The sequence below is a fragment of the Drosophila innubila genome, assembly GCF_004354385.1.
Source record: "Drosophila innubila isolate TH190305 chromosome 3R unlocalized genomic scaffold, UK_Dinn_1.0 2_E_3R, whole genome shotgun sequence".
Lineage (NCBI taxonomy): Eukaryota > Metazoa > Arthropoda > Insecta > Diptera > Drosophilidae > Drosophila > Drosophila innubila.
In genome coordinates this window covers 24,793,548-24,805,917 of record NW_022995380.1, presented here as the reverse complement: position 1 = coordinate 24,805,917, position 12,370 = coordinate 24,793,548, and the positions used below count along the sequence as shown (strand labels likewise).

General features: G+C 36.6%; 1 protein-coding gene across 11 annotated transcripts in view; it reads right to left on the bottom strand.

Annotated features, from left to right (window-relative positions):
- The window catches only part of LOC117792096 (RNA-binding protein Nova-1), a 37,742-nt gene that overhangs the window by 18,061 nt on the left and 7,311 nt on the right, over window positions 1–12,370 (bottom strand). For 9 of the 11 annotated variants that reach the window (XM_034632065.1, XM_034632072.1, XM_034632062.1 and 6 more), the window contains one exon: window positions 1,254–1,722. The exons of 1 other annotated variant lie outside the window; for it this stretch is intronic. Coding sequence is in view for 3 of the 10 variants with exons in the window: in XM_034632076.1 (XP_034487967.1) it covers window positions 1,254–1,371 (118 nt within the window). In the remaining 7 variants the exon portion in view is untranslated. Of the gene's footprint in view, window positions 1–1,253; window positions 1,723–5,983; window positions 6,128–12,370 lie in introns of those variants that run through there. One more of the 11 variants, XM_034632064.1, reaches the window with a different exon arrangement.

The window sequence follows — 12,370 nt, the reverse complement described above, 5'->3', positions numbered from 1 at the left end:
TTTAAATTGTTTATAAGTTATATAAGCTCTACAACTCTACATTTCATGGCGATTGATATGAGCCACCTTTAAAGTTCTGACAGCTCAGTCATTACTACGTCAGTTAGTCTGGCAGTTGGTCAGTTAAATAACATAGTTAAGAAATGCAAATTGGAAAGAAGACAACAAGTTTTCCTGTCATGTCCAAGTATGTATTCTTGAACTAAAACTCAAATGTTTAGCAGCTATCAAGAGAGATGCAGCGGGGGCGAAAACAAAACCGCCTTTGAAATATTTACAGTCTCTTTGCTATTTATGTCTGTGATGGCGATGGCGATGACGATGACGAGACCACAACAAAACAACGACGCATAACGCACACAACCAGATTCAGTTCGATTGGTAGCGATGAGATTGAAATGGGACGACAGGTAGTTTTGGATTGCGTCGTCGCTCACCTTGAAGGCAGCAAGCCAGCAGGTTGCCAGTCGGAGAAGCAATCAAGTGAAGCAGCCTCTAGCCAGTCTCTAGCTGATCTAACTGCCAGTCTGTCTGTCAGTCAGTCAGTCTGTTGTCGTGGTCAAACATTGCAGCATCAAATTCATTCAAATCTCAGCTGCTTAGCATATCAAAATTGAGATGAATTTGACGACCTACTAAAGTCAGTAGATATTGGTTGGCCCAGTTGAAAAGCCAGAAAGGTCATTGGAAATATGGGTCAAAGCAAGTCCTGGGATTGAAGCATGCAGTTGTTTTGGATTTGGACACTGTGATTGACTCAATGGGGCGTATACGCAATTTGTGCATTGGTTGCCTTTTGGTAACTAATTACAAAGTCCGAATTGAGCTTGTCAAATGTGAACTGCACTCAATGAAAAGTTGACAATGACAAAAAGGCAAACTTAAGAGTACAATACGCATATGGCAGCAATGCGTACAATTATATACATATGTATAATTATATAATCGAGTATGTACGTGTATGTGGCGAGTTTGAGGATTCAGCATGAGCTATTTACACGCTTCACAGCGATAAAGACACAGATAAAGATACTAAAGTGAGGCAGTGAGTAGTTTGATTAGATTGATAGTTAGATAGATAGATAGATCGATAGACAAATTGATTGAGGGGGGAGATAGAGCACGATATTAATGATAATATGTAAAAGCGATAGAGATATGCTTTTTGCTCATTATGTACATCTTTTTTTTTTTTGGTACTTTGAAATGATTTTTTTTTTTTGTTTGGATTTGATTTGATTTGCAAAACTTACCGGAACTGAAATGTGAGCGTTTAGTTTGTTCATTTTCCGGATCGGAATCGAGCGGCCTTTTGCGAGAGTCGCCCATCTCAGGACTTGGACATGTCTCCATGGCAGCGTCTTCGGCCATTTTTAAGTGAATGTTGCTGGCTTTTCTTTTGATTTGGTTTTATAAAGAGCTTGTTCTTTATATAGGTTCGACTTGAGTGACGATTGCTTTTCTGTTTACTGTTATTTTTGCTTTGTGGTCTTGTTCTTATCAGCGTGAACGATCAAGCAATTGCAGATGCTTTTCTAGCTTAAGAATTCTGCAATTTGCATCTGGAAGATGTGATTAAATCCTTTAGCTCTAATAATAATCATATATGCATATATTGATGTTGTCTCTCGATTTACAGTTACAGATGATCAAAATCTTCGTCAATCCTTTAAATATAATCGATATTTAGAATCGATACTTGTATATGCTCGTGTTGTCCTTCTAGAATTATTTATTTGTTGGTTGATTGCGTTTTGTTGTTTATTGCGTGACGATTTTGTATTGTTATTTTTGATTATTTTTTTTTTGTTTGAGGTTTTTTGGTGGTGGAATGTGCGAGTTATATTTTTTTTTTTGTAAACGTTTATATGAAAAAAAGAAAAAGAAAAAAATATTTATGAGTGAATTATGCAGCAATAATAAATATACATACATACAGTAAACATTAAGGCATCATATGTAATAACGTATAACACTTTTATATATGCATCACAAAATTCAAATTGAAGAATGCATTTCTCAAAATGTCTCAGATACACATGTGATTCTAAAGAGTTGAGATCTGACAGTTGAGCATTGAGCATTGAGAGTCGAGAAATTGAGAATTGAAAGTTTGGCGAGTTAAGTAACATTTACAATTAGAGTAACACAAAACACTTTTCATAATATGGCTATATATATACAAAATGAGCGACATTTTGTGAGGATTATTAACTTGGTTTAAAGCGGGGCATTCAATTAACAGGCAGTAGGCGGTTGGCGATTGACGGGGAGGAGACAGGGGAACAGGGGAACAGGGGGTCAGGCAGGCAAATGTAAACGATGCAACAAGACAACAATTATTTTCAGCTAGTAAAAAGCATGAGAATGTTAATGTGTTTTCATTTTATTTATTATTTCTTTTTTAGATATATATTTGTGGGTAGACTGTGTGTATGCGAATGTGTGTGTGATTAGAAGCAGACGACAACAAGATGAGTGAGTCATGGACATATGGAAATTGTAGGAACAGCCATAGAAATGCCGTCAGTAATAATTGAAATTAGTAAATGTACTCGTAAGACGCCATCGATTTGTATCCTAAAGCTAACGATGATATACAATATTATGTTATATACTATACTCTCATGTGTCATATCTCTCACGTGTTATATGACTTCATCGAATCAAAGCTAACTGCTTAACACTTAACTGATTTATTTCTATAGTCGCTGCCCAGAATTAATTTACATTAAATATTAAAATTTAGCAATTGAATTACTTTCTTAACAATGTTATACTTTGAAAATATTTAGGTCACATTTAAAAATAAAAATAAAATGTTAAATACAGCTAGACTTTTTTTAGACACACCTGAATTGTGCACCGACATTAGTTTAAATTATAAAGTATATATGTAAGCTTTCATTGCAATACTACAATATAACATACATATGTGTGTCATTATGTCATAGCCATGGCCCTTAGACCCAAAGTTCGACCAGTAGCTGAACAAATCTTTTGAATAGATGTTGTGCAAGTTGCCGTTTCATTAATTCGATGCACGCGACAATGAAAATCATAACTTGCAACTTAATTATGCATGGGTTGCCTTTTTATTAGGATTTCATTGCTAATTAAATATGCGCCAAGACAAGACAACAACAACAACAACAACAACAACAGCAACAGCAGCAACAAGAGACGCTCATTTATTTGTTTAAAATGACGTTTAATTATACAAATATTTTGATCGTGCTTGTTGTTGTTGTTATTGTTGTTGTTGTTGTTATTGTTGTTTCTATTGCTACGGGCATACACTTCAGTATAAGCACTCGGAGTGCGGGCTTGCGTGTTTTAATGTGTGTATGTGTGTGTGTGTGTGTGTGTGTGTGTATTTGATTTGACTGCAAACGACCTTGACCATTAAATAAATTTCTGTCCGCTAAACAACGACAGCAGAGACTGCAAAGCAAAAGCAAAATAAGCAATAAATCGACGAGATGGCAACGCCACAAAACAACAGCAGCAGCAATATGGTAACTACAACAATTGCGAGTGCGAAAGAGCGAGAGAAACAACAACAACTACAACCAAATGCTTCGTCGAGCAGACATTTTGATATGCAAACACAGACCAAGAAGAGAATCTACACAATACCAAATCCGTACTATGAGATACTTATACTTATAGCTACGTATATATCTGGTCTTTTCGTTGTACACTTTGTTTTATGGCACCTGTCACGACAGTGGCAACAAAAAGCCCCACAAAATTTGCATTCACTTAAAAAATTAGTAAACAACGAAAACAAAAACTAGTGAGCAATTTTTAGATACGCGGAGATGCCACAGAACGAGTTTTAGCATGAAGCATTGCAGCTTTAAGAATCGAGTAGCGAGAATCGAGAATCGACAGTCGAGAGACGAGAACCAGTTACTTTTGCGCGTTTGAAAATTCAATAATTTAATTAATTAATTTAATGATATTTTAGAAAAGTTCCCCCTCATGTTTTGCGAGCCTCAACAAAATGGCATTTTTCAAAACAATATCATTAAATTAAATGAAAAACTTGGCAATGCAAATGCTGCAACTGACACTCAGCTGTGAAAAACATACATGCAACGTTGAAATATTCGAGCTGTGTTCCCCCCCTTAGGGGGATTGTGTGTTCGTACTGTCCTTGAAATCTGATTACAAAAAAAAAGAGAAAAAGTTACATACACAACACGCGAGCCCTCGACTTTTGAATACTGTATAAATTTGGTTAGTTTTAAATGGATTTAAAACAGATTCGGTGCGTATTTTTCTGGTACCTCAAATCAGATCTATACATGCATTTTTTAATTTCTTACCCTTCAAAGAGTACCGCTTTAAAAAACAATGAAAGGGATAGGCTTAAAAAAAACCCCATTAAAGTTTTTGAAATAAATATTTTAAATAATATAATATAATACTCAATGTTAATTAAACAAAGAATTTTTTGAACCAAAATTGGGTACAGAATTTTTCAAAAGCGATACGAAAACTGGACAATATACTTAACATTAGTTGGGAATTGCATACAATAATCGACCTTATTCATTTTTTCATATATTTATTATGTTTTTATTATCTCAAGTGGTATATAAAAGTACTATAAATATCTATTCAATGGGGGCCAAGAAAGTGCAGCAAAATGTGGCGGCATTCAGCGGCTGATTAGAAAGGAAAGAGAAGATGTCATCGCTATATGTGTAGAGTATTTGCCTTCGTTGTCAACGTCACACGGATGCACTCAAGCCGAAAATGTGTTAATGATGATGAATAAGAAACAGCTGCTGCTTGTGGGATTTTGCATCTTTGCATAATCAAAAAGAGTCTTTCAATCAGAGCAAGGACTTTTAAATGCGGTCAAAATCCAGAATTGAATAATGCATTATTATTGCATTATGTGAAGCTCACTGGACTAATAATAATACTCATTTATAAGATTAGGAAAACAGTAGAAACAAAACTATCAATAAATTTGGGAAAAATATGAAAAGATATTTTTTGAATAAGCAAAAAATGAATTTATGATTGAATGACATTATAATTTGAATATCAATTTAAAAACTAAATCTTGCTCACAACGACTTCAATGAAAATTAATTTAGATAAATACATTTGCAGTTAAAGAAAAGACTAAAGTTTGTTATTCAGTGTCATATCCACTTGTCCCTAGTAAAACTTAAGTATTTCAACTTTATTGTAACCTTGCCTTGTCAACACATAATGCCGCGTTGACGACTTGCACTTTATTTGGGGCTTAAAAAGTATATTCGTATATTAAATAGATGCAAAAGATCTAAGCTAATAAAAAAAACTGAAAGCTGCAAATAAACTGAAAATTATATGCCAGAGACGTCAATAGCAATAACATTTTCGTTGCATATGTATAAGTCTAAACTCCAACTGGTTTTTATCAAACTCTTATATACATGAAAAATACGTATTGCATCTTATCTGTACGTCGGCGTACTTATCACTCCAGCGGCGGCAACGGCGATAAGGTTTTCATTTTATTTATATAGTATATATATACAAATATATATATGTTTTTATTTTTACTTATGTGCCCGGCGATAAGGCGAGAAGCAAAAGTAGCAAACAGCAAAAGTAACAGTAACAGAAACAGAAACAGAAACCAGAACCCAAAATGGCCACATAAATTGTGTAAATATAAGAAATGTCGAGTTATGCAAAGGCAAATCACATAAATATAAAGTCAAGTTTTGTAGTATAAGTAGTTCTGGTTTCAGGCGGCAAGTCAATAAAAAGATATACACGTATATATGTTCAAGTTGTTGCGTTAATTGAAAGGCTTGCTTGCGATAACAATTTCAACATTTCAACATTTTATGCTTTCTTGTGTTGATTGCGGCGCCTCAATCACAGATTCGATTGTGGACCACCCCACTTGGGGATCATTTAACTAATTGTTAGCGGCAAAAACACTTGGCACTTGGTAATTGGAACTCACATGAATATGTTACACTTTTAAACTTTGGCTTTATTGTCCAATTGAAGTGCACAGCACACTTGAATTTTCAAGATACTTTATGACCGCATACGTTGAAAGTTCTATCGGCAAAGCGAGCTCAGAGCTGTGCGGGTACGTAAAAATCGAATACAACTAATTTCAAAAACTGAAAACAATTAAAAACGAAACGAAAATGAATTTCAAGCGAACACTCACACACTCACACACACACTTGCCATCACACTTGTGTAGTAAAGTATCTACGAGTTTCAAATGCTTGCTGAGCGAGAGAGCAAGAGCTAGAGAGAGCTAGAGAGAGCGTGAGAGTGAGAGAGTTGAGGAGCACGAGTGTCTGGCAGGCAGCGAGAGCATAGCTGCCGTATCTTGTAGATACTTTATCTACAAACATTGAGAGTTCGACTGTTTGACAGTTTGCAAAGTGTTTGCTCAGCCGCTCTCATTAAAATCTATTGAGTGTGAGTATCTGTGAGTGTATGACTATGTATGTGTTCATTTACTTTGTTATCAGTAAATAGTTTTCGTTTTTTTCTCTCTTTTTTGTATTATTATGTGCCCGTCTTCGCTGGCAGTTTAATTGCTTTATTATTGTTGCTGTTCGCCTTGATGCTGATAAGCGTACATCGAACAAGTGCTGCAAAAGTTCGGAATTAATCCTTCCATCATGCTCATTGATATTAAACTTGTTATACTTAGAGATACTAATCTGCAGATACAAGTCACTCAAAAGCAAGCAAACAAAAACAGCCAAAGAACGGATGCTCGTTTGTTAGAATGTCGTTTTGTTTGCCCATTTTGGTGTCATTTATCGCCTTTTCTTGGGCCCAACAAAATCTGCTGACAGCAGCTGTTAATACTGTTGATGCTGCTGTCGTATCGTATCTATTTGTAAGCGTTTGTATCTTTTATCTCTCAGCACGCTGATAAATCGTGCTGTCTTTGGCTTTTCATCAGCAGCCACAGCCACAAAGGACACGCACACTCAAACAATTGTTATGGATAATATTCTTATGGATTGTTTTCCAGCAGACAATCTCAAAGTTAAGTATTCGATGTGTGTTGTCTAGACAATCAGTCAAAAGTGAAATGTATATTGATACATGAGTATGATGATGGCTAAAAACACCTGTGTTATGTTTCACTCCAAATAGTACTCATTTAGAATGTCCTTTGCAGGTCATTAAATCGAAATCAAAATTGCTGTATAAAGCAATAATCCAAGCGAACATTGAACAATTACCCCAAATTCGTAATTGCAGCCATGGCAAATGTGCGATAACAAAAACTAGTAAGTAGTAATAGAGTCCATAAAAATGGGACGACAATACAATAAACGCACAAACATACAGAATATGTATGTATGTATTTATGTAGTGTGTACATAGTTAAATGAACAATGGAAAATGCTGCTGTCGAGTGTGGGTCAGTTGATATCTTGGCAATGCACTGCGAGAGTCAGTGAGCTTTATGATCCTTGAGTGGCACCAGGAGCAGCCAAGGGAAAAATTAAGGGAGTACGGCAGAAAGGAAGAAAGGGTCGAAGGGTGAAAGTAGCGCATTAGCGGAAGTCGCCAGCGTGGGCACAACAAAAGCGCAAATGTCATAAGCTTCAATTCGGTTGGCCCCAGGACATTTTCGTGCTCGACATTTGTATGCCCTTTCAGTGGATACGATTATTTGAATACGAACTGTACATCGCATTAAAGTAAATATATAAATTCAGTCGAAAATTGCACATAGGGCATCAAATCTTCGGCATGCCGAGATTAACCTTAATAACGTGTTTTTCATTTCTCCTTTGAAAGACATTAAAGCAATGTGCCGCTGGCAAGGACATTGCCTGCAAAAGGTAAACACTGCGCATATTTAACCAGGCGCCAAATATGAGTGAGCCTGCGAGAATGATGCCAAAGGGCAAAGGGCAAAGGGACAACCGAGGAGTCGAGGATACGAGGAGCTGCTGAGAAGCGAGAGGCGACCTCGTTGACTTTGTCGGCACGTGCTCGGGCTCGTGAGTTGAAGAAATGAATTTGTATATTTTCGGTTCTCATGTTTACTTTTGTCCAGTGTCCTGGCTCCCAGCAAAACTCAACTCGCATATGTAAGCAGTTATTTTTGTTTTCCTTGTTGCCCCCAACCCCACTCCCCTCGCCCCACCCTGCCTAGCATGTTACATGAAAAATGAAAGCGAAAATCAATAAGTGAAGCACGCGATATAAAATTACACCAAGAACGCCCACTGACCCCCGGATAAAACGTAGCCTATGAAACGGATGGATATGTATTCCTATTGAAGGCGTCTAGAAATGAAGGGTTCAGTTAACATCTCTCACTCTGTCCATGTGATGGCGTATACATGTGTGTGCTTATAAATATTTACACTGGAAGTAGCATCAACGCGTCTATTCAGGCTGGATAAGTAGCCAGGAGAAGACCACCCCAACATTCAGTCCCTTGCGCCACTCCAACATCCTTCAGTTTGAGTGTTCCTCCTCCTTCTTCTTCTTCTTCATCATCATCTCTTGCTCAGCCTTTGTTCACATAATTTATGCTCATTGCAAGTCCTTATTCCTGCCCCCGAAACTGCGGCATGTTTGCTGTTGTCGTTACTTTAGTTTTGTTGCTGCGGATTCTCACTTACAACACACATGACAGACAGTACAGCACAAACAACAGTGCTGACATTTTAGCTATTAAGTAGCTAGTTATAAATCTGGTCAATTAAAAAATATATATTTTTTTTCTTTTTGATAAAATAATAAGTTTATTTATATTGGCAGATTACTGCAACATAATTAAGAATATCAATAGATTCCTTGCAAAAAATATATGTAATTACTAAGGGAAAAACAGAGAGTTATACCTGCAACAGTACCGGAACCGCAACTAATTATTTAATTCTTAGTACCGGAACCGTAACTGAAATAAATTCGTATTTAAAAACCAAAAACTGAAGCTAAGCTATCGTTTTCATAAAGCTAGCTAATTTGGCCCTTGAAATTCCGGCAACACTGCAGCAGAGAGGAGAGCACAGTATACGTGTATCTGTATCTCAGTATAACAAGTGGAGTAAGCGGCTTTGCCAGTTCGTCTGCTTTGTTGCCATGGATTTTGGCTTTAGATTTCGTTGACTCGGCTCAGAGCTCTTTTGTTTTGCATGTCGATGTCGATATGTGTATGTATGTAAGTTTATGCCTTTGCCGCTGGTAATAAATATATAATACAAGTGTGGCTGGCCTTATTTGTGTCAACACGCCTCACCAGCTGGGAGTTATGGAAGATGAACGACATGAGGGGCATCATCATCATCATCATCAGCTGTTTTTGGCAGCCAAAATTATAATTATTAATAAGCAAATTAAATTAGAATTTTACATTAGCCGCTGATTGCGGGTTGCATAATGAGGCTGCAGCCACACGCTGCGTATTCGTAATGTGTTCACATGCCCAACATATGTGCGCAAGTATTCAATAAATGTGAAATATTTATTAACACACACTCACACATCAGGTGAGCTGATCTAAGTATAAACATTTGCTTGTTAATAAACTAAGAAGAACTTTCCGAATTCCAAGCATATTTGGTATCTAGAATTGTATGAAAATTTGTACCTTTTGTACACGTTGGTACATTGGAGATTTTCTGTAAAAATGTTACACAATTTTTAATATGACGAAATCAAATGAAAAGAGACTTAAAAAAACAGTTTTTTATTTAATATTTGATTATTAAAATAAAAATAATTTAACCACAATTTTCATTGTTATAAGTTGTACTCTTTTAGTGCAAATGCTACCTTTTATTGTACAAAATATCAACTTCTTTGCTCACCTTAAATGGGTGAAGGTTAAACTACGTAATATTTGCAAGAATAAATGCAACAACTAGCCAAAACGTCAATGCCATCAAAATTAAAAAGAGCAAAAAATAGAAGAAATTTAACTAAATTTACAAAAAAGAAAACATATTCAAGGTATGACAAAAATGCATTGACAAGAATAAAATGCTGCGGCTAGCAGAAATTGCCCAGAGACAGAGAGAAAGAGAGAACGCAAATACCAGATTGAGAGAGATCGAGTGTGTGAGAGATTGAGAGAGGGAGTGGAAGAGAGAGAGAGAGAGAGAATGCGCAGAGCATGCACATTGTCAGCTGTAATGGATGAAAAACGGAGGAGCGTTGGAGTTTGCGATACCGTCGCCGCCTCCACGTCATGAAAACTAAATCAGAAGCGCACAATTAGGCCAAACGAGCGACAGCGACGTTGACTGCGACGCCAGCGTCACTGCAGGCAGACGGGCAACATAACATGCAGCCAAATACAAACACATGTGTGTGTGTGTGTGAGTGTGTGGGTGTGTGTGTGTGGGTGTGTGTGTGTGCTATATGCAAATTACTGTGGCAAGTTGCGGGCAAGCAAAACAAAGTACAGAACTATGTCGCTGGGTCGCCTCGTATGTGTGTGTTGTGTGTGCATGGAATGGGGATTATTTGTGTTGTTGTTGTTGTTGTTATTGTTGCCCATCCAGCTCTAAATAAAAGGTGCGTCTATGAATTATCCATAAATAAGTGAGGAATGCCAAAAGGCAGTCAAATGGCAACATCAACAAGACCAACTAATTGTGTGTGGCATGACGCGTTGTGGCAAGTGGCAAGTAAACAAGTGGAAGGTCTCCGCTTTCATTCTAATCACATCTATTTGTGGGTGTTCCTGTGTGTGTGTGTGTGTGTCGCTTCCCAGACAAACAAAGCATGTTATTCGAAGCTCTTTGTAATGTGCTTCAATTGCAAGTGACATGTATTCTTGGTGAAGGCGACACTTTGGTCTTTTGGACACTGAAAAAAAAGTTACGCAATGAGATGCAACCAGGTGTTTTATGTTAGGAATAATTCTTGATATTATATATTAATGATAAGTCAGTCTATAAGAAAAAAAATTATTTCTGACAGATGCTGCAAGAACATTTCATCTCAATCAATCTTTCATTTACCATTTACTCTGATTCGATCGAAAACAAATAACTTAAATATTAAAAATGGGTCAAAAATGGACCAAGGAGGGAAGGAGGCAAATCTAACCCTATAAATATTATATTATCTTGACAAAGCGCACATCTTATTAATTTCTTCACAATCGAAAAGTTAATCCATAATTTTAACTGAATGATAATTTAGAATTTGACTTACATTTCTGCACATTTTACGTCAAAATTTATTCCAGTTACTTAACTGACCCATAAACTTGTATTAAAACAAATGGGTCTTATAATACTTTTCTATCTCGTTCCTTGTAAGGAAAAAGTTTAACACCAAAATAAATGCGACTTTTGATTCTTTAATTATTTTTTTTTCGAAAAATGTTTGTACTTTTAAGTACTTTGTCGTCAATAAGAAATGTAGGAAACCGTAAAAGCCAACACGACATGTACTTGTATCTATTCTGGGGCAAATTGAATGCTAGAAGAGTATCTGCCCCATTAGCCTCTTTGGTGCAGAACTGCGGCATTAGGCACGCCGCACAATTAAGCACATTTGAGTGGAGGAGCACCGAGACTTGACAGAGAAGGAACTATGATGGTACTCTGGTTAGCTGCAAATTCTGATGGCAAGTGAAATGAATTCAAAATTAAATGAATCATTTGCAGCGCGTGACAAATATTTTGTTGCATCTCTTGTCTCTGCACTTTTGTTTTGGGCATTTTAATTACAATTTGTCCCAGTTTGCCGAGGGAACAGAGGGAGCTATGGTAAAGCACAGAGCAAAGAGAGGCCTAGTTTTGTCAAACCAAATCTGTTGTTACCCGAATGCCCCTCCCCGACTGCCTCTGTAAACGAGTCCATCCAACAACAATTCTTGGCAGCAACAGAACGACATAGGAAAACGGCACAACTGTTCATTGCATGTGGCATGTGGAATGCACAGCTATGATTATTGTATATTTTGCCTCACCCGCCTAAGAGTGTTAACAGTTTATATTTCTATCTTTTATCTTATTTGTTTTTAACTAAAATGAATCGATGATTTCTTGCAATATTTCTCACTGATGCTGTTGGTTGTTGTTGCATAGTTTAGAATGCAATCCAATTGGTAAATTATATAAATGACGCATTGTAATTAATCAACCAATCAGTTCCATCATTTCTCGAGTTTTTTCACTGTTTCACTGTTGTTGTTGTTGTTGATTTTTCAATAAAAATTCAATTGATATGACGAACAAGTTTAACTGCTGCAGCAATTAGTGTATAGAATAGAAGTATTCAGTAATTACGTCAGTTGATGTACAAGGTCATATGAGATGTGCAATTAAGTTCACACTCAGGTGATGCGACATCTGATTCAGAAAGTCAGAGAACGAGAGCGAGAGAGACA